This window comes from Polyergus mexicanus, unplaced genomic scaffold, assembly GCF_030449975.1.
Source record: "Polyergus mexicanus isolate NDT 795.1 unplaced genomic scaffold, iyPolMexi1.0 SCAF_9, whole genome shotgun sequence".
Taxonomy (NCBI): domain Eukaryota; kingdom Metazoa; phylum Arthropoda; class Insecta; order Hymenoptera; family Formicidae; genus Polyergus; species Polyergus mexicanus.
The window spans coordinates 7,925,799-7,950,596 of NW_027223329.1; the positions used below are offsets into that span (position 1 = coordinate 7,925,799).

Genomic DNA, 24,798 nt, shown 5'->3' on the forward strand with positions numbered 1-24,798 from the left:
TTTAATCTGACTTGCGCGGCGGACGCGTTTTCTCTCGTAATAGATACTCCCGCGTTTTTATCTCAATGTCCCTACATGTTTTATACATCTTTTAACAAGTCAATTTCCAACAATGTCCGGTCACATCTTTCCAAGATGTATGTACGTGTAGATGTAATATAAATGAAAAAAGAACCGTTTTCAAAATATAAAATATTTTCATTAAATCTATAAAATCGCCTTAATTTTTTTTTTTTTTTTTTTTTTTTTTTTTTAATAAAAAATCATATTTCTTGGCTCTACATATATGGGCACATATTTTTCATTATAAATCTGCGGTGGTCTCTAACAAACAAGTTAAGCGCATGGCGAATCACTGAATATATTTTACATTTTACATAATTAGAGAGAAAATTAAAAATTTTCAAAATATATCCTTTATCGATAATTTTTCCGTAAACATATATCGCTGAGAAAAATATTTTATATTCACCTGGGACGACCAGACATTAAGAAGATATATATCTCTCTGAATTCTATATTACGCACTATTAAGTCCGTAATAGAATGGAAAAGGGCGCCGAAATAAATCCGTTTCCAATACTCTTTGTAATTTGAGATGATCGGCTTGGCGTAGCCGTATGGGACTACCGGCTACCGGCTATTCTGATATGTGTCACCAAGATGTAGCGCTGATCTGTGATGTGATCCGGTGGGTGAAAAAGGTTGCGAGAAGATCAGTTCAAATGGATTAGGAAGAAGAGAGAAAAAGTAAGAGGAAATGTCCTTTCCGTAAAAGAAGAGCGTAACTTTATCTACGGTGATTCACCCATGCGTTTAACTTACTTGTCAAAGACCGCAGACTTATTATGAAAAATGTGTATGTGTAGAGTCGATAAAATATTATTTTTTATTTTAAACAATCAATGCAATTTTACAGATTAAAAATTTTATTAAATCTTTTTTACATTTTTACAAAAAATACAAAATTTATGGTATTTGCTGAAGAGATTTAAAGCCTATATTATGTATATATTAAAATATTTCAAATATCGCCAATATTATCGATATTTCTTATTGTTAGCATGGCTTCACGAAATGATTAGCAGCATAAAATCTTCAGAGAGAAAGAGAGAGAGAGAATGTACTCGTACATGTGTATGTCGAAGAAAAGAGCGGCGAATAATGCACACTTTCGGCATTATAATGGTACCTGGTTCATCCTATGCTATATAGGAACTTTAGATATAATGGTCGGAGAGCGAGACGTGTGCGAGGGAAGAGGGGTTTGAGGGATCGGCGTAGTGCTTGCTAATGGAGGCGCATTGCTCCCGTCAAATATACGTCTACTTATCAGCTTAATACTCACGCACGTAAAACAGCAGAAATAGCGGATGCAAAAAAAAAAAAAAAAAAAAAAGCGCGCAATACGCGTTAATGTAGGAAAGAACCGGTGCATTGCCAGTACCCGTTGCTTCGAAATACGAACTTATTTTCCCGCGTAAGTAAATTATTCTTTCATTAAAATTATGTACGGGATAATCGATACGCGCGTTGGATTAAGCCGCGATTGCTTGATTTTTATTTGCGCAAAAGACTCAGCTGATCGAATCCACTCGTATGTTTTAATCGAATGAATGTAGAGAAGATAGTTTCTGTAACGGTTTTCAGATCTCTCTCTCTTCTTGTTTCTTTTTACATTTTTACCCGAAAAAGAAAATGTATAATCTAAAGTTGGAAAGAAGTTTTTCAATCTTCAAGACTCACAAATCAGTAACTTTGCTTAAGACAGAACTTTGTAAAAGAATAAGAAATCTTTTGCGCCAACTTAATGAACCGTACCCATTATTCAATTCCCGATTCAAGAATGCGATCAATGATCGTTCGCGAATCAATCCTTCGACATCGATTTCATAATCCCGATAATTCATCGAACAATTGTCCGTTCAAAGATCGGCTCTAAGATCGCGCATGAGCGAAAATAAAAAATTTGGAGAGAGAAAGAGAGACAGAGAGAGAGAGAGAGAGAGAGAGAGAGAGAGAGAGAGAGAGAGAGAGAGATGCGGGGCAGAGCGGCAGCCGCGCGGATGCTGCGTGCTTCTCCATTTTGTCTTAACGCGGTGTATGCGGTTGCTAGGCAACAGCCCTTACGCTCCATTCATATATAATTCAGCAGCCAATGCGGGCCACGCGGGCCCGCACCCTCGTTCAGTCATTCGGCTTCGCCGCCGCTGCTCCGAAACACGGCGGCTGAACAGTGGTATGATGCTTATAGAGCGCGCGCGCGCACGCGCGCACGCACGCACGCACGCACTCTAGCCTTCAGCGTCGCGTGCACGCATATTCCGCGGCGGCGGCGGCGACGATCCATCTCGCCGCTTCTTTCCCCTTTTTTCTCCCGCGATCCCGTTGCCGACCTCGCCGGGCTCTCCACTCGGCGTATCACTTGTCTCATTATTAGCACAGATCACACCATTGAGAGAAAGAAATATTTGTATTATATCCTCGTAAGGGGCGTGCCTCTCCTCTCTCAATCCATCTCTCTATCTGAGATGGTCCATCTTTCGCGAAATAAACTATCGCAAATTACGATCGCACGTTTTCGACAAATAATTCTAATTGAAAAACTTTATCTGATTTTGAGATTAACTGTAAAACGTATAATTTAATAATATTACGACAATTGTACACAAATTTTACCTTATGTTAATCATCTTTGATCTGTGATATTGACTGTTATATTTATTGAGATCGATTGATATATTATTAAAATGAAGAAACAATAATTATAGAAAATAAATGAGACTTAAACATGAAAAGCTTTACTAATCGACATTTACAGGATAATAAGTTAATAACGCGTTGTAATATACGTAGCATATTTGACGCGGCAATCGACGGCTTAATAACGTTGAATATCGTAGCAGGCAACGATGTTCGTTACATAACACTCAACGCGTTAGAAAATTATAAAATTATAAAATTCAAGAGTAAAAATTTTTACAAAATAGGTATATTTATTTTTAGCTAATTTATTTAAAAAAACTTGATTCTTTGAATATATTTGCTGTAAATAAATCTTTACAAAATAGCTTTGTTACTAAAAAATTATTATTTATTGTTTTTTTTTTTTTAAACAAAATTACTCTCTTTTTTTTAAAGAAAGGTTAATACGCAATACACAATTCTGCAGCCGAGGTTTCTCGAAATATATACAGACAAAATATTTCAGTTGATATTATTTTCAATCAGAAAAATTAAAATTCCGAAGCATACTTTAAAAATTTAAACAGTAAGTGGATTAAAAAAGAATAAAATTATAATAAAAAAAAATTCCAGTAATGCCGAAATATAATTTGAAATTTTGACAAGCTGTATACACGTCTTTCTCTTCGATTAGTATATGATGCTGAATTGCAACGAGACACCGTGTATCTCGTTTTATTACATTTCTTCTTAAATGTTCATCTTATAATGTAACAATAATTCTAAATACGCTGTCGTGCCTTATCATCAAGCCAAACGCCTGGCAACTAGTATAGAGACTTCTACCAAATTTCTGCCCGCTCTTGTACCGAGAAAACGCGGTTTCTTCCGAATGTCATTTCTACGCTCGTAGTGTCTCTCCTCGCTCGTAAATAGATACGTATTTATGCTCACACGCCGCTAGTTTCGCAAAAACACGCGCGCGTGTAAATGTATTTTCATCCTTTTTCTCTTTTCCCTCCCTTCCTCTCATTCTCTCCTCGCTATTCCGATCCTCTAGATCTTTCCCGACCCTTATTTTTCTCCTCCTTTACTTCTTCTCTCGGCCGCGCGTTATTTTATTTAACGCTTGCCCTCCTTTCACGCGTGCGGACTTCAATTTTTCGGCCCGTTTATGGCCGCGAGTATATCTCCAACTTGTCCGCCATCGGGGTGAACATAAACGAACGATCAATAATGAACAAGCGAAAGCCGAAGCTCGACGTCGTAAATCAGAAACGTTTGTCTCTTGGATTTGCGATCTCAAAGAGCTTTCAGATATATCTCGCGATCAGAACACGCACGATTCTCGGGGGGAGGATCGAAACAATAATTGGAATGCCGCGCGTGATGCAAAGATCACAGGGATCTGCGGGTGTGTGTGTGTGTGTGTGTGTGTGTGTGTGTGTGTGTGTGTGTGTGTGTGTGTGTGTGTGTGCGGATCGTATAATATATACAGTTGTTCTCGCGAAAATAATCATGTATATCCTCTCACTAACGTAATTTCGATATTTATTCAAGAGATGTTTTATTTTATTTTATTTCTTTTTTTTTTGTCCATTCTCTCCGATCAGTTAACGATAAACTGCAATTTTTAGCAACCTCTTTGGAATCGTAACCGCATCGTAGGAGCGCGTTCCACCGAATGCGTAAAAGCATAAAGATTTTTATTTACTCGCGGCAAATTATATCGATAATGATACTTGCACAATACACGAAAGTGACATTCCGCGTGTATGTCGAAAAGGACTTTAATCCGAGCGTCAACAGAGGCATTACCGCGCATCGATAGCCTCGGCTCTCTCTTTCTCTCCCTCTCCCACCCTCTCTTCCTCTTTCTGCCCATCCCTTCATATTCCCACCTCAGTTCCCTTTAACCCCCGACCATTGGCTACGGGTATGGAGCCTAGCGAGCGAAGCGAGGAGTTGGCGTCCCCAGCTCGCTCGCCTCATGCAATATTCATGGTTCATTATCATAGCGAATCATGGCCCATCAGCTTTTGATTGTCCGCCAGCGTTGTTAGTCCTAACTAATGCGACTGCAGTGACCACGATGGCGAGGATGGCCGGAATGTTGTATTAGAGGATAAGCGTCATCTTTCCTTCACGATTACACCGGCAATGGGTGGTTTCGTAACGACCAGCGTTGCGCGTAAGATCGAGTTTTTTTTTGTTTTTTTTTTTTTTTTTGATAACTAAATATCGATATATTTTTCAATCAACAATGATACTAAACGTCTGTATTAAATATATTAGTTAAAGCAATTATTTGAAACTGGCTGAAAAAAAAATGGAATTCATTGATTAATTTACATAAGATATAAACGCGTTATGAAATTCTTTGAATTAATAACTTTTTATATAAGTATTGAAATTGGGATACTTTTTAATGGAAATAACGCAAAGCGTATGAAAATTAAACCAAATGAAAGAGAGTATTAAGTCTGTGATAATTTATTGTTTTTTATTCGCGTTTAAAAGTCATATACATTTCTTAACTTGAGGAAAATTTACTACATCAAGACTGTATTTTTAAAAGCAGTTTGTTCATTTAATATTTCGAATGTTGGGATGATACGGTTATAACTGAGAGAAATAAATGTAACGAAGAAAGATGTTGCATTTTTAACTGGAGTGTTGCAACGAAATCTTCGTAGAAGACTAGAATACGAAGCGCATCTATTTCCATATTCGCTATCCTAATATAAATATTAATAGACCTCGTAATGTGTTGTATGGTCTGCCAAAAGGATAAGTTGGCTTATTTATAATTCGATAAAGGCGTCGACTAAAGTAAAAAAGGAACTTTATCTTCTTTAAAGTAATTTATTCACGACTCTCTATTATGCGAGTAATTCAATCTCTCTTGATATTCTGTTTCAGTATAGAGTCGTTCTCCATACACGATATATATACAGGATAAACTCTTAGAGATTTGCGTGTATAGTATATTTTATTGCGAAATATAAAATAATATTGAATTTGTTTCATTTAAAATTGGCTAGTTTTAGGAAAATTTCATTTATATATAGATTTTTATATATTCCGTCTTTGTTTGATCAAAATATTTTTCAATTTGCCATCGAGTGTATACAAAGTGCCTAACATCTTTTGTTTTATATAAAGTATAAATATAAAGTAATGTATAAAGTAATTTATATACATATATATATATATTTAATTTTTATATAATTTTATAATTCACTTGTGAAGTAACTGAATAAATTATATAATTAATTTCATTTTGGCATAATGTTAAAAATGCATTTTGCTAAGGATAAAATATAAAAGTAGCATAAAAAATTACATGTCAAACAGACGCGCAGTTGAATAGGTCGCGATAAATGTCAGAAGCGACCGCGGAATATCTCGATCGTGTGTAAAGTGAATGATTTTAAGAAATTCTCGCAAACGAGAGAAACCATTTTGCATACATCATCGCCGATGTACCGTGTGAAGTCGTTTGATTAGACAGCCTAACTAAGTTGGCACGCCGGACGAACGGCAAACGGCCTTTTCCTCTCTACCTCCCATCACTGCACCTTGACTCCTGCTCGACCACAGTTCCCCATTAAGTATTCACGTTGACCCCAATTTGCGTGCAAGGAGTGTTCTAGGAAACGGAAAGCACGATGGCATGCAGATACGGAAGAAGAATTTTGCGCGAAAGCTTTCCGGAAAACCACTTTTACCCACCCATTGTAAGAGACGGGATAGATATCGAAAAACGTATTTCATTTCGTCGATTCATTATCGGAGATTTGCTTGACGATAATTAGCTAGTAAACCAAGGTGAAAGAAAATATTGCGCTAAAGACACAAGAGTGCTAAATCGATCGTAGCATCGAACCCTAAGCATTTGATTATCTTTTTACTGATTTCGAAATTTTTCCTTCTTATCATCATTCTCTCCTCGAGAGTAATAATTTTATCATTGACTTTTTAATAGCTTTAATATTTAATTCTTTAATAATAGTATATATACTGAAATATTAATTTAATATATGTGTATTTACAATTTTTTAAACAAAATCATTTCCAATTAATTCTAACTTTGCGCATAAAAATTTAACATTACTTATATTACCCGACAAGATATAGATTTATTTAAAAAATTGTGTTTTAATTAAATATGTTACAATCTTCGTATATATATATATATATATATATATATATATAATACAATTACACATGATTGTAACATTTTTTCGCATGTTTTATCGACATATTTAGGTTTCAATAAAATATTATAAAAATTATATAATTGACAATTTAAAAAGGATATATATATTGGTAATGATAGAAATAGATATTTACAGGTAAAGTATGGAGATAATTTTCAAAAGGCTAATGGAATCTTGAAAGGTATTAATACACGTACCAAATACACCTCATAATCGTGATCGCGCGTAAAGTATTAAACTCTGTTTTAATGCAATCAAAGGGTCAACCCGTTTCACAACCCATTGTCCGTTCCCATTAGAAATATCTTTCGAGTGCTAAATCGAGTGGGATTAGCTCGTAAAATCCCAACACTTTAAAACCCTCTTAAATCGGCCTAAAACTATTGTGTCGCAAAGATTGCTTCATTTTTCATTATTCAAGTGCTATTATATATAACAATAAATTTGATAAGTTTTCTAACAAGTTGTCGAATTATATAAAGTATATCTGTTATTACGGTTTTCGATTCGATTTTTTTATTCATCAAGATATGAAAGAATGAATATAATCAATTTTTCAATTACTTAATATAATTTTCTTGGAAATAAAATTACCCGTGCAATCACAATCAAATTGCACGATAAGATTTGATCGTTTAACGAGATTGATTTCTAAAGAGACACATCTTATACATCGACGTCGTCGATGATCTAAAGTAAAACAATGGCAAATATTAAAAATAACATAGACGTTACAAATACTAAGATTTATTAAAATTATTAAAAAGTTAAGAGAAGATAAGAGAAAATAAATTATTTGTACAAATAGCTGACCTATTTTTTTCATATAAAATTTTTTCATTCCTAGTTATACTAACAATAATGAAACACTCTTACACTTTCTATCATTTATATATTTTTAACGAGAAGACACATTTTTAGAATTCCGTTCATTGTGCTATTTGCAGTTTTTCACCAAGCACAAAATTAACGAGTCATTGTATAATAAAATAGCGCTTAATCTCTCCTCTATTCCGGAGATAATAAATCTAATAAATTTTCGTGTCTCAGAGATGGGGCAATGTGATATTTTTAATACTCATCTCTCATCATTTCTCGTCTCTCTTTACAAGGATCGGCGACGATTCTTAACAAAATCCCTCGCGAATTCGTCGATAGCGTGTCCCAGAAATACGAAAATCAAGTCTCGTCGTGCAGCTTGATTTCGATCGCATAGGTAGACACATACAGAATGTGACAAGCACGAGAGTCGGGGGCATGTACAGCCAATCAGTGGTTTTTCCTAGACTGGCTGTCATTCAGTCAGCCAAGTGGAAGGACAGGAACGGCTTGCGGTTCGGCTTTCGCATTATTCATTATGCAGCTCACAACACGCCGTCACCTGCCACCGCAGTCCTGTATACATAGCCAGGTCAGGATTGACCACACACGTGCTACTTCACGCACACACAGATGCAACCGATAGAAATGTAAGCCTACGATAAAAACAATCGCGTCTCTACAGATTCGTCGCGCGCGTTATTCGTTAAAATATTAGAAGTCGCAGCAACGTCATCGAATATTATTGCCTGTGTTCGCTTTCCGATCGTCACAGACGTTATTATTTTACAGGATAACAATGACATAAATCACGAAAATCTTTTAGTTTTGGGAATGGATCGATTTTCTCGAGATCTTCCGCTTATACAGCGGAATATCTAAAGAAATATTAAATATTTCCCTTTATTTAATAAAAAAGCTGTTGAACAGATATAATGGCTCTATTTTTTATAAATTGATAGAAAGCGGATAAATTGAATGTAATTATGTGTTTTTACATCAATTGGATTTTTATTTCAAACATTATTTCACGTGTAAAAATATATTAAAGTAAAGTACTTATTGAAAAATCATATTTAATATTTTTAATACTTTAATATATTTTAATATCTCATATTTTATATAAAAAAAAAAATATTTTATATTTTAAATATATTTTAAAATGTCAGAACATATATATATATTTTCTGACATTTTTTTTAATATATTTAAAATATAAAATATGGGGGGGGGAGGAAGGTGTGTTTATGTGTGTTGTATTCTTTCACGCCTAAAATAAACAAAGTGACACGATAGCACTCATTGAATCTGTCAGTCTCGTTTCCGTCATGCGGACACGGTTCGTAATGAAAACTAATACACCAAGATCACAGTCACGATACAGAGAAATGACTCGGATCAAAAACTCGACGGTTCCGTTGAGTGACAGGGCCCTATCCATACAGGCAATATGTTTATACTAGACTGATAATGAATTCATGCTGTGCGTATAGGGCAAGCTACTTGCGAACAGGTTGCAAGAGCATTACGGATCGGCTCGCACAGATGCTCTTTTGTCGGCAGATGAGTGCGAGCCCAAGGGATAACGCTGGATGATATCAGATCTGTCGGATCGATATAAGAATCAGGGGAATCGAGGTACACGCACATACATATACACACGTATTTTTATAGATAGGCCTACACGCGTACACATTCACGCGCTGTCGCGTGAATGTGCGCGATACGCAGCCGGGAAATCCCACGGGTCCCAATGGGAAACCATCCACGGGGCTTAATGACAATTCTGGCTATTCTATATCGCTCAAATGCTCGTTTGCGCTCATTTGTATGTACTATCATCGATGCTTAAGCTCGTATACGTACGGTAAAAAAGAAAAACAATTTTCACAGTCAAAGGTACGAGAACAATCGTGCGAGAAAAGACGCGGCTTCGAAAATAAAGCGAAAGAATTTTGATAAACGTTATTTGCATCGTCCTAACAAAATTTCGATTGATAATTTATTATCTTAGTGAGAAGGAGGGGGATAGAAATCCTTCAAATATATATATATATATATATATATATATATATATATATATATATATATATACTGAATATAAATGAAAATACATAATCAAACTTCATCAACAACCGGCATACCGGAAAAAAAAAAATTTTGAAGATACAAATTAATGTTTGGAAATTTTAATATCTCTGACATTTATTTTCTTATCATAATATAAAAATGTCGTGTATAAAGTGCACGTGACAGGGACATGAAAAAGTAAACTAATTTCTGTTTTAAAAAAATATTTAATAATTTCTTATTTTCATTAAAACCAATGTAAAAAAAGAAATTCAGACACATTGAAATACACAAGTTAATAACATAATAATAGAAAAAAAAATGCGATTATAAAAAAAAACTGTGGATATAGCGTGTTAAATTGGAAATATTTGCATATAGGTATGTACTTTTTTTTTTTTTTTTTTTTTTTTTTTTTTTTTTTTTTTTTTTAGACATATATATTTGATGTCTCGAGAATATAATTATCGTCGGTAAAATGCTATTACAGATCTCCTACATAACTCTTCAGGTAAAGAACTTTCACGACTTAGTAGATAAATGAAATTATACTTTTGATATGGCCGATTGTCGATGATAATGTATCGATTAGGCTTTATTATCGACTAAGCCGAATCGACAATTTTGTATAAAATAAAAGAAAATAAAAGGGAAAAAAAGTAATAGTTTTAAATACATATAAAAATAGGCAAAAATTGTAGAGGTTTATATATTTGTACAATATTATTATTAAAATTATGTCAATAGCAAAATTATTTTAATTTTTTGCCGTACAAAAAAAGAGACGATAATATCGTCGTATTGAATCAATCAAAACGACGGTATGTATACACTTACCGGATAATCACGCATCAATTTAAAATCAGTCGCTTCGGCTGCAGTTCAACGAGAGGATGATATGTGGAGGATTTCCCGGGACACGTAGAAGTGAAATAATCTTCGATGTCGGTCATCAATTATGCGTGTAATAATGTACTGTTCGCGCGCATGGTATTTCACACCATTTCACACGTGTTACGTATGACACTTTACGCGAGACACTCGCAATAACTTTTCGTACACAGGCAACGATCGCGGGAGACGCGCGATGGAAGGATTCGATACGAGTCGTAACGTGATACATCCGCGATAGACGGTGAATTTATCGAGAAGCGATCTTGCGATTCTCGAAGTGTCGGAACGGATGAAGCGGTAAACTTCACGTGATTAGCGTAGACAATGAAAACTCGACATTACTTTAATAAATATTCGAAACGCTTGAAATATATATATATGGCATGCGAAAAATGTAGCAGATGAGGTAATTATATATTGACACAGTTGCATTACAGAATACGAATACACGCGATAATCTGGCAATGCATCATTCGATGCATCTTGGCGAGAGAGTAACATGTCGTATATTACATGCGAGTACAGAATTTCGACCGATTCGCGACGAATATAATCGCCGATATCGATAACTATACGCGACGATTGACGAATTATAACGCGAAACACTCGCGATGACTTTTCGCGCACGAGATTCACTTCCAAACAATAATAATCACGAAAAATGTGCTGAGCGATTTGAACGCGATACGTTACGTGACTGATGACTGATCACGGATTTGAGAGCGAGAGAGAGAGAGAAAGACGTTGCCAAAGTAACGAACTATCGAGATGCGGCAACTTCGCGCAATAATTATAACGTAGGATAAAAATTCGAAAATTATAATACGTATTGATAGCGTCCTTATTATATATCAGAGAGAAAGAGAAAGCTAATAATTATATACAAACGATGATAGCTATATTAATTACAAAGCAGATACGCAAAAATCTGGCAATGGTCACGCATTCTTGTTGCACTTTCTGGGAAAAAATATGATACGCGTATAGAAAATTTCGATCGATTCGAGACACATAGAAAACCGATAATAATGATTGTACGCGATAATTAGTATGTTATTAACAACGAAAATTTCGACATATATTACGCGAAATGTATGCGACAACTTTTTGGGCGCGAAATTTACTTTTAGACAACACGATCACACGCGAGATATACGGGGCGATTCGCAGACGTATCGTAACTAACTGCGGGATCAAAAGCAATATGGTGCGATTTTCAATATGTATATCGAAACGTCCCAAGTAACTGCTATAATTAGCATATAAATATAATTTGATGTATTTTAGGAAAAAATATGACAAATAATGGGAATGGCGAATAAAGGCATAAAGAGCACGTGCGAATTGACTTATAATTATTTATTTCATTGATGAATCATCAATGTTCCATTTTACACAAATCCTTCTATCGTGCTATAATTGAATTGTATATACATCAAAATTTGGGATTGTGATGAAATGGTTAATTAAGATGAGCTAGGATTAAGCCTTGTGTGAAATACTCAAATTGATTATGAAATTATTAAATATAATTTGACAGCTTATTATTCGTGTATAAGTTTTTTTATAATACAAACATACTATGTAGATATATTATATTGGCTAAAAGTAGAAATATGTTCATGTATTTCGAACACAATTAATAATTGCAACATAAATTTTTTTTCTATATTCACAAACATTACCTTCAAACATTATATTCATGCCACAGACTTCTATATATTATACCTATGCTGCTAATACGACTGTCTCATATGATGACATATGATACAATAGATATATAGAAGTCTGCGATTCATGCATACATACGTACACAAATATATATATATATTTATATGTACTTATGTACTCGCGTATATATGTGTGTACGTAATATTCAACTTTTTTCTTCCTTATCTTTACACGGTTTTATTTTTCGGCCTAACATATCGTATATGGAAGGATTTGGTTCAGTCTCCTGGTCTGTGTCAGAACTGCAATCACTGTCACTAGAATTATCATATGTTCCAAGGCCGGGTAATATGCCGATACATTTGAGTCCACTATATTCGTTACTTTTATTAACTTGATTTAGTATATTTTTATCATTTTGTTTATCCGACTCAAGATTAGATATATCCGTTGCTGGCTCGCAAGGTGCATGCAGTTCTTTCTTTTTCATAGTATCCGCATCATCGGATGAGGGCAACTTTCTTTTAATACCTTTAAGTACTTCCCCTATATGAATAATTTATAAATAATTAGAACAAATACATTATATAGGAAATAGTTATATTATATTACATAGAGAATAATGTTCAGAGAATTTGTTCTAGAATTTTCACCTTGCTTTTGCTTGTCAGATCGTTTTAACACGACACCTGCAGGCAACTTTAATTGCGAAGACCGGCTACTAACATAATTAAAATAGATTATTCCTTCATTGTTATTAAATTATTAAATTATTCAAGAATTATTAAAATTAAGTACATAATGCTGTAGTTTCTAAAAAAAATAGAGATTATCTTGAAGCTTATATGATAATAATGATGCAATACCTTCCACAAACAACATTTTTACTACTAACTGGTGGGTTCTTCAATTCTTGTTTTAATTTTTCATTTAATTTCTGTTCTTGAAGTGAAGCAACTGCAGCTTTAAAATCACGCATTTCTTTTTCCTCCTCAAGATTTTTTTTACGTTCCTCTTCCATTTTAGTTCTGTCTACCAAATCCAAAAATTCTACTTCATCATCGTCTAATCCTTTGATCATATTTTCTGCAAAGATGTATTAAGATTTTTTACATGTGATATTGCGAAGAATAGATCTAGAATATTAGAAAACTTATCCATTATATTTAATTATACCAAGATACTATTATATATCATATTAGCAAATAGTAATTGTTTTACAACGAATATATAAATAATAAAAAACAAAAAACTTATTATACACAGAGACCTGATATATTTTCAATACCGAATATGATAAATTATAAGCTCAATAAATTAAGGTTTATGTTATAAGAGCATTATACAATACTCGGTAACAAACTCAACGATATTTCTTTACTTACTTAATTTATGCGCTTCTTCATATTCCAAATCCCTTTTATTTTTCTGCTCTTGTAATCTCTCGTATAACGATCTAGGGTCATAAACCTCCTCTGGGGGTTCTGTAAATCATTATACACACATGAAATACTTTCCAAATATCCGTAAGACTCGAGATGGTTGAAAGTAGTTATTTAATAGTTGTATAATAGCATATATACAACTTTCAACATCTTACAGATACGATTGTAAAATGATTATATGCTGCGTTAAAAAAATTTAAAAAATATATGAAACGTTGACTTAACCTAAAGGCTGATCAGCAGTTCGCACACGTTCCCATTCCTCTTGTCGCACTCGTCGTTGTTCGGCAAGTTCAGCCTCTGATATAAAGCCCGAACTCATTTTCACTGTTTATAATAACCGTCTTCTATGTGAAGGACAGAACTACGTTTATGTTTTTTATACACGTCAATAAAGCTATACGTATACGTATAGCGCACTTGAATTAAATAATTTAAAACTCGTTACACATATTGTGGCGCATGCATTCTTTTAAATAAAAATAATTTCAAATAGTATTTAAAACATTCTTTGTATAACGATCACTCCGTAATATTGTGGAAGACCGAAAAATATTTTTACTCTGGATGAACTGACCGCATTAACAGAAATGTAAAGCAATGAATTATTCGGTCAACTATTATAGAGGACTCATAGCTCATAGCGGATACAAACTGCGTCCGATAATGCATTCCCTCGCCATCTATATGCACTTTAGAAAATAGAATTAACTAGTCAATTCTACTTTTCGATTGTTGGTAAAATTATTAATTTATTATTAAATTATTATATTACAAATATTAGTTAAAATGCAAAATATTTTCGTTCATTATAGATATCAACAAATCCTTTTCCACAATTAAAGTATACATAATAACGGAGTGCCAGCTTTATGAGATTTCATATGAAAAGTAAAAATAAATTTAAAAAATGACAGTTTTGTTATCGGCTTCTGCCGTCAATATTTATATTTAACATAAAAAATTTGTAATCTGCACGCGCCTAACAAGTGGGGACTCGGCATTCGGCATTTTATCAAAGAGTATCAGTGAACTTTGAGAAGTGAGTTTAGAAGCTTTATAAAAAAGATTTTACTATGCAAAATATTTTTTACTAGGCTTCTAAATACATTTTTAAACGTTCACTTATATATTCTTTCATGCATTTCCGAATAGAGAGGTATCTTATTTTGCACATACACAAAGACGAACCGGCATCCTCTTAAGTAATTTTTTAATTTATAAATTTAGTTGGATACACTAATGCGCATCGATATATATTAAAAGCGATTGTATACAAATTTATATAAACATAAGTAATTCAAATATAAATTCAAATATAAAATATAACTTTCTCAAAAAAAAAATTAATTAATTTAAATTTGTCTTTTTCTCTCTCTCTCTCTCTTTCTGGACATTGTATTAAACAGTAGAATAATAGAAATTTTGTTTATAAATATTTATTCAATAGCATCAATAAATCGTAATCATTAATACATATTTATTATAAAGAATTTATAAAATTATATTGTTTTTTTTACGAAGAATTGAGCAGAATCAAACAATATAAGATGTACAATATATACAATATATATACTTCCATGCACATCACACACACACGCGTACGCGCGCGCAATATACGATACATACAAATATACAATATATTTTGAGAGTTATAAATAAAATATTATATATTTATAGATATATATATATATATTTATATATATATATATATAATCATATTTTTATAAAAAATCTTGAATATTATATATTATTCTGTTTATATATATATATATATAAACTGTTGATAAAAATAGAAATATATACACACATTATATACAATAATTTAATATTTTTGGAATGGAAAATTCTTTGGTTTTTTTCTTGGCTCTATAAAAATCAAATATCGCACGATTAACATTTTTGACGACTTGTTTTAGCAAGCATAGCTATTCCGGTCTTTGATTGATTTGTTCTGCCTAGTTGTTTGCTTATGAAATCACCAATTTTCACCATTTCATTTAAATCTATGCCAGTTTCTAGCCCTTGTCCTTGTAGAAAATATAATAAATCTTCTGTGGCAACATTTCCTGAAGCACCAGTAGCATATGGGCATCCGCCAAGTCCAGCAACCGAAGAATCAAAGACTCTTATACCATTTCCGAGACCTGTGTATATGTTTACCAGAGCCTGTCCATATGTATCGTGACAATGCAGTGCGTAATAACTCATGTTATTCCAAGCAATATGGCGCAATTCATTCAAGACACGTTCAATTTTTTTTGGCGATCCTGTACCTATGGTATCGCCCAGAGAAACTTCATAACATCCGCAATCTAACATCATTGAAGCCAAATGTGCTGCGATGACCGGTTTGACTTCTCCTTCGTAAGGACAATCAACAATACAGGATACATAGCCACGGATTCTAATATCATGCTTCTTTGCCTCCTCGATAACAACCTTAAAATTCTTTACACTCTCTTCAATGGAGCAGTTGGTATTTGCCTTGGTAAAAGCTTCCGATGCTGCGCCAAACACTGCAATTTCTTTTACACCTGCCGCGATAGCATTCTCCAAGCCTTTCATATTTGGTACTAGTACTGGATAGGATATACCGTGTCTTTTCTCAATTTGTCGAAAAACTTGTGCGTTGTCCGCCATCTGAGGAATCCATTTCGGGGATACGAAACTTGTAACTTCTATACTCCTCAATCCGGTCGTTGACAATCTGTCGATGAACTCGACTTTGATTTCGGTAGGCACCACTTTCCTTTCGTTTTGCAACCCATCTCGTGGTGCAACTTCAACAATCTTTACGAAATCGCCAGGTTGATTTGACGCGTAGCATCTAACGTGATTGCGAATCTTCGACGTCAATTGCAATATTGTCCGCTTCGGCAATAATTCTAACATTTTATGCCTAAAAAATACACGTTAGTTATTTGATATAATAACTAAAGTATGCAGAAGGAATCTTGTTAAAAAAAAAAAAAAAAAAATTAATATTTTTATTTAAAAATATTACACTAATTACAAGTTATATATTGAGGTTATTGTGTATGTCTATGGCTGCGGTCGGGAAGACGCTAGAAATGCTTCGAAGCGTTTGATTGACCAATCAGGATAAAAAGAGTAAAGATTTCTTTATTCCGATTGGTTGATGCAATGCTTCGAAGCATCTCTAGCTCTAGCATCTTCTCGACCGCAGTCTATGAAATCTAGAAGAAAGGCAACTTGTTTATCTGCTAGTGTAAAATCCCTATGCTAGTGTTTTTCCGGATTTGAAAATAATAAGGTGTACTACACTTGACTTTATATATTCGAAGCATTAGATTGACCAATCGGAATAAAAGACTTCTTTGTTTTGATTGGTCAAACGGTTCTAAACTCGTAACATCAAATGCATATAGCGGAATTCTAATCAATCTCATTTTCGAGAGTATCGCGAGCGTTTGAATTGGCGGGAAGCATCAGTATATCTAAATAAAGAGTTCAGGTTATGTTATATTGTTTCAATTGAGCATTTTACGCGAGTATAAAGCCGTGAAAATGAATAAAGGAGATGAAAATGGGACAGAAGAGGATAATGAAGAAAAAGAAAAGGATTCGCACGAAGATACGGTTAACGTCATCACCTGCAAGGAGGACTTGAATCCGTTTTTCGTGCAGAGCGATCACAGCATTAATAAGGTTCACTTTTCGGAGGTAAATAGTTTTATAATATGTGTGAAAATTTTCTTTGTACGAAAAAAATAAAATTAAAAAGAAAATATATATATGTATATACATATATAAAGTGATAAGTGGATGATTGCGTGATAATACGAGAATAGGAGAATATGATGCGAAAATAGTATATATTTGTGTACATCTGATAGCTCTGTAGTGCGTCAATCACAATCATGGATATATTTTTGTTGTTATAACAAATAGCTTCAGGTATCTTTTTTTTTTTTTTTGACAATTTAACTTTTTTTATGAACAATTTCATTTTATAAATTGAATATAGATATCGCTGTACAAAGAAATTATATTATTGAAAAAATATCTGCTTTTTTAACTAATATATACAAACATAATATATAATAGGTATATATAACGTAACTATAGACAATATATTGGAGATGAAATATATTATTAGAGGAATACAAGAGAAACAAGAAAGTAATATCGCGTACAAAATAATTTTAATATATTACAATCGAAGAAGAAATGAGAATTATAGTAACGGAACTCTAGCATAAAAGTAATTGCAGAATTGGTTCATCGTAGGTTCCGCAAATCTGTAGGGACAACTCGTGCCAGCTTGGGGTGGATGAGGCAGGTCGCGGTCCGGTTTTAGGTCCGATGGTTTACGGGATCTCGTATGCTCCGCTGTCGCGGAAACAGTTGCTCGTCGATCTAGGCTGCGCCGATTCTAAAAGTCTGACGGAAAAGAAGCGCGATGAGATATTCGATGACATCTGCAAGCATAAGGACAGTATAGGCTGGGCAATCGAAGCGATATCGCCTAACGTTATCGCCAACAGCATGTATCGTCGTACCAAGGTCTCGCTCAACGAGGTCTCCATGATCTCAGCCACCAAACTAATACAGGGGGCGATTGAAGCCGGGGTAAACGTTGCCGAGATTTACGTGGACACCGTCGGTAAACCGGAATCTTACCAGGCGCGACTGGAGGGCGTATTTCCCGGTGTGAAGATAGTCGTGGCGAAGAAAGCGGACGCAACCTATCCAATCGTCAGCGCGGCCAGTATATGCGCCAAGGTATCGCGAGATCACGCGTTGCGAGTGTGGCGATTTCGCGAGGGTGACTTTATCGGGACGGAATTTGGTAGCGGTTATCCCACCGATCCGGTGACTAAAAACTGGCTGTCCGCGAACGTGGATGGGGTATTCGGTTTTCCGCAGCTCGTTCGATTCAGCTGGTCCACTGCTGAACAGATTCTCGAATCGAAAGCGCTGACAGTAGAATGGGAAGAAACGGAAGAATCGGAAACACCCAACGAGCAGAAAATTTCGAAATTTTTCGTCAAGTCTCCGGCTAAATTGCCTAACGTTCATACGAAAAAACACCCTTTCTTTACGGAACGCTGTCTATCCAACGCAAGTGTCTTATGATACATGTTTTATGTTGAAATTCTCATTATAGCCGTACAATTACATTTTAAAGATATGATAAAGGAAAGTGAAAAATTTATAGGAATTATATATTTTATAGACATATATATTTTATCTTTAATATATTTAGCAATAACTTTTTTATATATAATTAATCGGGACACATATGATACATTTGGAATAAAAGTGGATTGGATAAATGTACTTTATTCTGAACATCTTCTATCGAAAATATTAAATATTCAGTATTGTTCTCTCGATGTCTTTCATTAAGATTTTATATTTTATTTTAAATTGATGTACAATATATTTTCGAGAGAAGCTTACGCGATTTACTAAAAAAAAAGTACCTTTCACACAGATTAGAATTCAAATATCTGAATTTTTTGTAAGTCGATATTTTACATCGGGCATTTCATTTTTAGAATATTAAATTAAAGACAAGTATATATATATATACCCTCCGGCTTATAATTTTATCTATATAATATATACATATTTACAAGAGTGTGCCCTTACAGCTACCATAGATAAAGAATGTGGCAGTTTTATTCTTACGAAATTTCTCTCTACATACCGTGCCACATACCGTGATATAATTAACAATTAGGAATGTTTAGCGTGAAAAGTCCGAAAAATCTTTGGTAAACGCACGCTACAAGTCACACATGTCGTACAATTATTTCTAGGACATTATTCTCGTTAACGCACGATTAATAGCGACTAGATCGTTAAGGGCTACGAATGGTGGCGAACAGAAACGACGATTTGTTTGCGCCGCGTCTCACTACCTCTTCTCGGTATATATGCGCTAGGCCGATTTCGTGTTTATTTTATTGATTTATACCGGGTACACACACGCGGGAGCAGCGTGTAACTACAACACGTCGCCCTCGTTTTCTTAACTAAACACCACGCCGTTCAGTATGCCGTGTACGACATGCACCGATAATTAATCTTATGATAAAACACCAAACATTTTGTAGACATATTTTTTAGACATTTTAAAATAAATTTCTAACAAATATTTAATAAATACTTAACAGAATCAGCTCGAAAATAACGAATAAAATATTTTACAATTTCGTGAATTATATTCCAATCAGTTTTTTCTGCGGGAAGAATTTTTCGAATATATTATATTTAAATTGTTATTATATTATATTATTGCAAATCAAATCAAAGTGCACTTGTACTCTATTGTCTCTATAATTCGGACGTGGGGCAGTTAATGAAAATTCGATAAAATGCAGATTTATCACGGTCTCGGTTTGCACTGTAGATACGTGCTAGTCGCACAGCGAATATTCAGACGAGGCGCATGTGTAATGTGCGTGTGCATACGAAGAAATCGATTTATGCGCTTTACGCACGAGTCGCTGCAAGCGATGTAAAGAGTCGCGACTCTGAAGTTTCATGATAAACGACCGATTGTGACGTGCGTAGCCTCTCGATGAATATACACATCGAGAATATCCGTCGTTTCCTTCGCACACTACACGATAAATACGTAATTTACATAACGCGAAAATTAAACGACTAAGTCGCCGCAACGTTCCGGGGATTGTTTCTTATCGCCTTTAAAAAAAAAAAAAAATCCATCGTTTCTTTACAACGAAATCTCGCCCCTTTCCCCCTCTCCCTTTACTTTTCACATATCCGAGTAAAGTTTAATGTACTGATAGTGTGTATCATCTGCCTACAATTATTTACGTGGTTTCTAACTCCACTCTAATTGCAATTATAAAAAATATAAACAACATGGATAATTTATTACGTAATCGCGTCACATCGTGTGAGTGGCTTCTCCACGAGGCCTAGAGGATGAGCATGAAGAGCGGCGATTGGTATCCTCGATCCTTACCGTAGCGTCAGTAATCCCATGATTACGAGAACGACGCACGGTCGTGCCAGCGTTACACTTCCGCTCGCTGAAAAAGAAAGAAAATGATAGATACATACGCCGTTTGCCGAGAAAGGAAGAGAGAGATTAAATTCATAAATATTCGAAAAAAAATTCAAAGCTTAAACTTTGCGCGAGCGGAGAACCGAAGCACAGTTAAGCGAGTTTAGCTAAAGCGATTTCTTACTCAAGGGCGCTATAAGAGATGGCTGAATTAAGAGGGATCGACAGAGATTTCGTGTCCGCGAAATTGGATTCTTAATCTCTTTTGATCGCTTACACGTCGGTGTGATCCGGCAATTTTGAACATTCCTTCGTATTACCTTAAAGGAAGGCTTGTCATAGAGCCTGCGTTTCGCGCAAAACGAGTTACGTGTTCGCGCTTTGGCTTACGCTAGACGCGGAACTAAAGCAACGTATCGAGGGGAGGAAAACGATGTTGAGTTGCTAAACTATCCGCGCCTCGAGACGAGCTTCGAGTCGGAGATGTTAACATCGAAAGGGCTGGATCCATTATTTCGGCTGCTAAGCCCTTCTCACGTGGCCACAAAGAGCCTATATTTTTTTGCAGTCTTGTAATCAATATTAACGTGAACCGTGAAAAACGCCAGTTTTTTTTTTTTTTTTTGCGACTTGAAAGGCGATTCTTATCCCCCTTTATAACAGATACGGGTAATGATTCTTCGCGAGATAGACCCTCGTCTCAATCGTTCTGATTGATGTAAATAAAATATCATTCGGAAAGTCAATATCCGATTACATCGTTTTAAAAAATGTGTGTATTATTCGAGTAAACTTTAGTAAGTAAGCCCTGTCGTTTGCTTTTATTACTTTATTATTACTTACTGTCATTTAATTTTATTTATCAATTTTCATTTCTCTCATCTTTCTATTCTCTTAAAGTTCATAAACGTCAAAATAGATATTTATATCTAAATATAAATTTTTATTTCTCTCGATATAATTTAGTAGTATTTTTAATCTCTGATAAAGTTTTTTTCTATTGGTAGTTTCCTATATATACACATAAGGTTAATAAGGGGCAACTAACTTGAAAGACACGATAAAGAAATCCGTGCGGTAGGGTAGACGTCTCGCCCTGCATGCTACGTCATCTATCCATAGTCAAGAGCTGGCTGGAAGAGATTTCTTTTTTTTCTCTCTCTCTCTCTCTCTCTCTTACCTAGGATATGTTCAGCGTGCGTGTGCCCTTGCGCCCTTGTCTCCCTGCTCTCCATTACCGGTATCTTCATCCTCTCGCCCTCTATGCTGAGCTCATTCGATTTCCAATATAGGGTATATATCGTCGCCAGGCATTTGATCTTCAAGTCTCCCTTCTTGAAGTGTTTCGAGCGCAGACGGAACTCGAGACCGAGCGTGGCTGTCTCTAGACCCTCCCGGTCTACGTCGGTTAAGAGCGGCTTCAAGAACTGCGCTTCGACCTAATCGAAAAGCGGGAAAATGGGAGTATATATTCTCTCTTGGCTTGTGAATGATGACGATGACGATGACGACGAAATTTTCTCCGCCGGAATATACGCGAAGGTCGTCGTCCTCGCTCTCGCCGTTTAATCATTTACGGTATATTGATAGCTTTCCAAAATTTTCCAAAAGTAGACGCGTTGAAGAGACGCATTTATAAATTTGAAATAGATTATTTTATTCAACGAGGCAAAGAAGCAGCCGAAAATAAATTGGATCGAAAAAAGATAATGTTCCATTTAATAATTTTGATAACCGCAGAGGATTAACAAGAGAATAAATGAGCGAAACTTTCTAGTTTGCGCGAAACCATGATTAATTAAAGATTAATATTCTTGAAATGTATTCTTCTTCTTCTTCTTCTCGCTTTTTACAAAATGTAATAACTTTGTCAGTGCTTCGCGAATTAAATACCGCATTATCTGTCTAATCTATTTCGTTCTCGGAAAATTGACTCTTGACTCGTGAGCTTCTTGAGAGCACTACATAAACTTTTAATAGCCGAAGATTGTTATCTCTCTCTCATTACGTTTTATTATAACGTTTGTAACAAAACTCAAGAAGTCTTCTAACGTATAATAAACTCCAATCATAATAATGGCATAATTCGATGTTCCATTTCTCGCACGCATCACAATATTTCTCATGTTGGACGCAAATTATGTGTATTTCTCTCTCTCTCTCTCTCTCTCTCTCTCTCTCTCTCTCTCTTAATGAACCGAGAATTTGGACGCGTTAACGGTTGTAATTTGCAGCACTTTCGTCACTTCGCATATTACAAATGGAGAGATTATCTTTTAATCGTAAGATTATCGATTCGAATATTGATTAAACGTAATCAAATTTTAATAAGCCGTGAATGCGAACGCTGAAACACTAATCAGGCAATTTTGCGAGCGTCCGCTCGCAACAACCATAGATTAATTATCCAAGGACCAATTATTTATTCGCGTATGAAAAATGAAAAAGTTGCACGCCAAAGAGCGCACTTTGCAAAATTAATTCTCGCGAGTTTTGTTAGCGCGTAATCGCGGGTCAACGTTACAGAGACAAGTTAGTTTCGCGCAGAAGCAAAATTTACCGCGGCTTATTGCCGTGATGGAAAACTTTTAACGCTGTTCGAGAGAGAGAGAGAGAGAGAAAGCAAACTGTTATGACTTCCTCCCCGTCGTACAGTAAAGCGCGCTTTCGCGGATGTAACCTCATGTGTCACGATGGCGGTAAAACATGATACATTACAAGGAAGAAGCCCTTATTAAGATAGACACGAAGATTCAACTTTGTCACTTATGATGTAAGACTTGAACGATATCTAATATTAGCGTCAGTCTCTTGAATCAATTTAATAGATAATCTACTTAGATTTTGTTCCAGCGAATATTAATTTAATCCTCAATATGTATTTATATTCAATGTTGGAAATTTAAAGTTTTAATTCTGCAGAATAAAAATAGAAATTAGAGAATCTTACTTTTCAGAAATTAAAAATTTTTAATCTCGACCTCTAAGAAAAATTAAGACAAATTCGAGTTATATATATTACAATAATATTTTCCTATTATATAGATAAGACCTCTTCCTGTTATTCTCTCTGTTTTTCTTTCGACCGTACTCCGTATATAAGCGCGTGCGAATCCTTAGATAGACCACTCTAGACAGATTTGCCGAGATCGCAGCTTATCTCGGACGTCGGTGACGCGTGTCTCCGCAAAGTTACGCTTCCGACAACCCGGAGAAGCTGCGCGTCTGGAACACTCACGGGTTCGCCATTGATGAACCAGCTGAGCATGGCATGTGGCTTCGACTTTGTTGAAGTGCAATTGAACCGCATGACGTCGCCGGCTTGATAACGATGTTTCCCGGATCGCGGACTCGGCGTGATGATGGGCCCGTGCTCCGGCAGTGCTGAAAATGCCGGAAACGCTCACGTGAGTATCAATTTGTTTTCATCGTTAGAAGAAAAAGAACGCTCCGTGCTTTCTCTCTCGATCAATTTGAGCGATGACGAAAGCGCTTTTAACTTTGCGTACGCCCGCTCGAATATTTTAACGCGATATCGCTTGACCGTAATTTTGTTGCGGCGAGCTAAACTTGTTTACGCTTACCGGCGCGGAAATTTTAATGGAGTAACACTTCGCTGTAATCATTGTGTAGTCGATATATGACACATTTAACTATATATATATATATATACATGCTACACGTGCTATATTATATTATATGTAGATATAGAAAAATATGCGATAATCGGCTGGCGCAAAAACCGAGCGATTGAATTTCATTGCTCGGCAAAGAGAATAAATGCTCGTTGATTAAAAAAATTGGGGAAAAAAACAGCGGTATATCTTATTTAGACTTGAAAGGTTTCTCAAACTCCACATAATTATTGAAAATTCTCCCAATCGATATCGATATTAATCGATATTAATCAAGAGTTAATTATAGTAAAGAATATTGCGCAAGCAATGTTGATAATTCTCGAATTAAAAATGATCGGAAAAAC

General features: G+C 35.0%; 5 protein-coding genes across 9 annotated transcripts in view; 1 reads left to right on the forward strand and 4 right to left on the reverse strand.

Annotated features, from left to right (window-relative positions):
* The window catches only part of LOC138936540 (beta-galactosidase), a 110,223-nt gene extending 98,845 nt beyond the window's left edge, over positions 1–11,378 (reverse strand). The window contains exon 1 of the mRNA XM_070302001.1: positions 10,635–11,378. The gene's annotated coding sequence lies outside the window, so the exon portion shown is untranslated. The remainder of the gene's footprint in view (positions 1–10,634) is intronic.
* Positions 11,379–12,118: 740 nt separating this feature from the next.
* Positions 12,119–14,402, reverse strand: LOC138936128 (PSME3-interacting protein). Of its 2 annotated transcripts, none has more exons than XM_070301247.1 (5): positions 14,033–14,402; positions 13,748–13,846; positions 13,229–13,448; positions 13,016–13,080; positions 12,119–12,908 (listed from the first exon to the last, which is right to left on the reverse strand). In XM_070301247.1, the coding sequence occupies exons 1-5, from the start codon at positions 14,127–14,129 to the stop codon at positions 12,568–12,570; spliced, it is 822 nt and encodes a 273-aa protein (XP_070157348.1). In that variant the 5' UTR covers positions 14,130–14,402; the 3' UTR covers positions 12,119–12,567. The 2 variants fall into 2 exon arrangements, with proteins under 2 accessions (XP_070157348.1, XP_070157347.1); XM_070301246.1 differs by having other exon boundaries at positions 12,121–12,908; positions 13,016–13,083.
* A 1,114-nt stretch (positions 14,403–15,516) lies between these two features.
* Hmgcl (hydroxymethylglutaryl-CoA lyase) lies at positions 15,517–16,886 on the reverse strand. Of its 2 annotated transcripts, none has more exons than XM_070301407.1 (2): positions 16,824–16,886; positions 15,517–16,709 (listed from the first exon to the last, which is right to left on the reverse strand). In XM_070301407.1, the coding sequence occupies exon 2, from the start codon at positions 16,700–16,702 to the stop codon at positions 15,701–15,703; it is 1,002 nt and encodes a 333-aa protein (XP_070157508.1). In that variant the 5' UTR covers positions 16,703–16,709; positions 16,824–16,886; the 3' UTR covers positions 15,517–15,700. The 2 variants fall into 2 exon arrangements, with proteins under 2 accessions (XP_070157508.1, XP_070157509.1); XM_070301408.1 differs by having other exon boundaries at positions 16,815–16,833.
* Positions 16,887–17,239: 353 nt separating this feature from the next.
* Positions 17,240–19,192, forward strand: LOC138936549 (ribonuclease H2 subunit A). The gene is made up of 2 exons (XM_070302018.1): positions 17,240–17,494; positions 18,062–19,192. Exons 1-2 carry the CDS (start codon positions 17,339–17,341, stop codon positions 18,908–18,910), a joined length of 1,005 nt encoding a protein of 334 aa, XP_070158119.1. The 5' UTR covers positions 17,240–17,338; the 3' UTR covers positions 18,911–19,192.
* The window catches only part of LOC138936548 (uncharacterized), a 161,789-nt gene continuing 156,064 nt past the window's right edge, over positions 19,074–24,798 (reverse strand). For all 3 annotated transcript variants that reach the window (XM_070302016.1, XM_070302015.1, XM_070302017.1), the window contains 3 exons: positions 24,055–24,200; positions 21,997–22,255; positions 19,074–20,841 (listed from right to left, as the gene is read on the reverse strand). In XM_070302016.1, the coding sequence (XP_070158117.1) occupies positions 20,771–20,841; positions 21,997–22,255; positions 24,055–24,200 (476 nt within the window). In that variant the 3' untranslated portion in view covers positions 19,074–20,770. The remainder of the gene's footprint in view (positions 20,842–21,996; positions 22,256–24,054; positions 24,201–24,798) is intronic.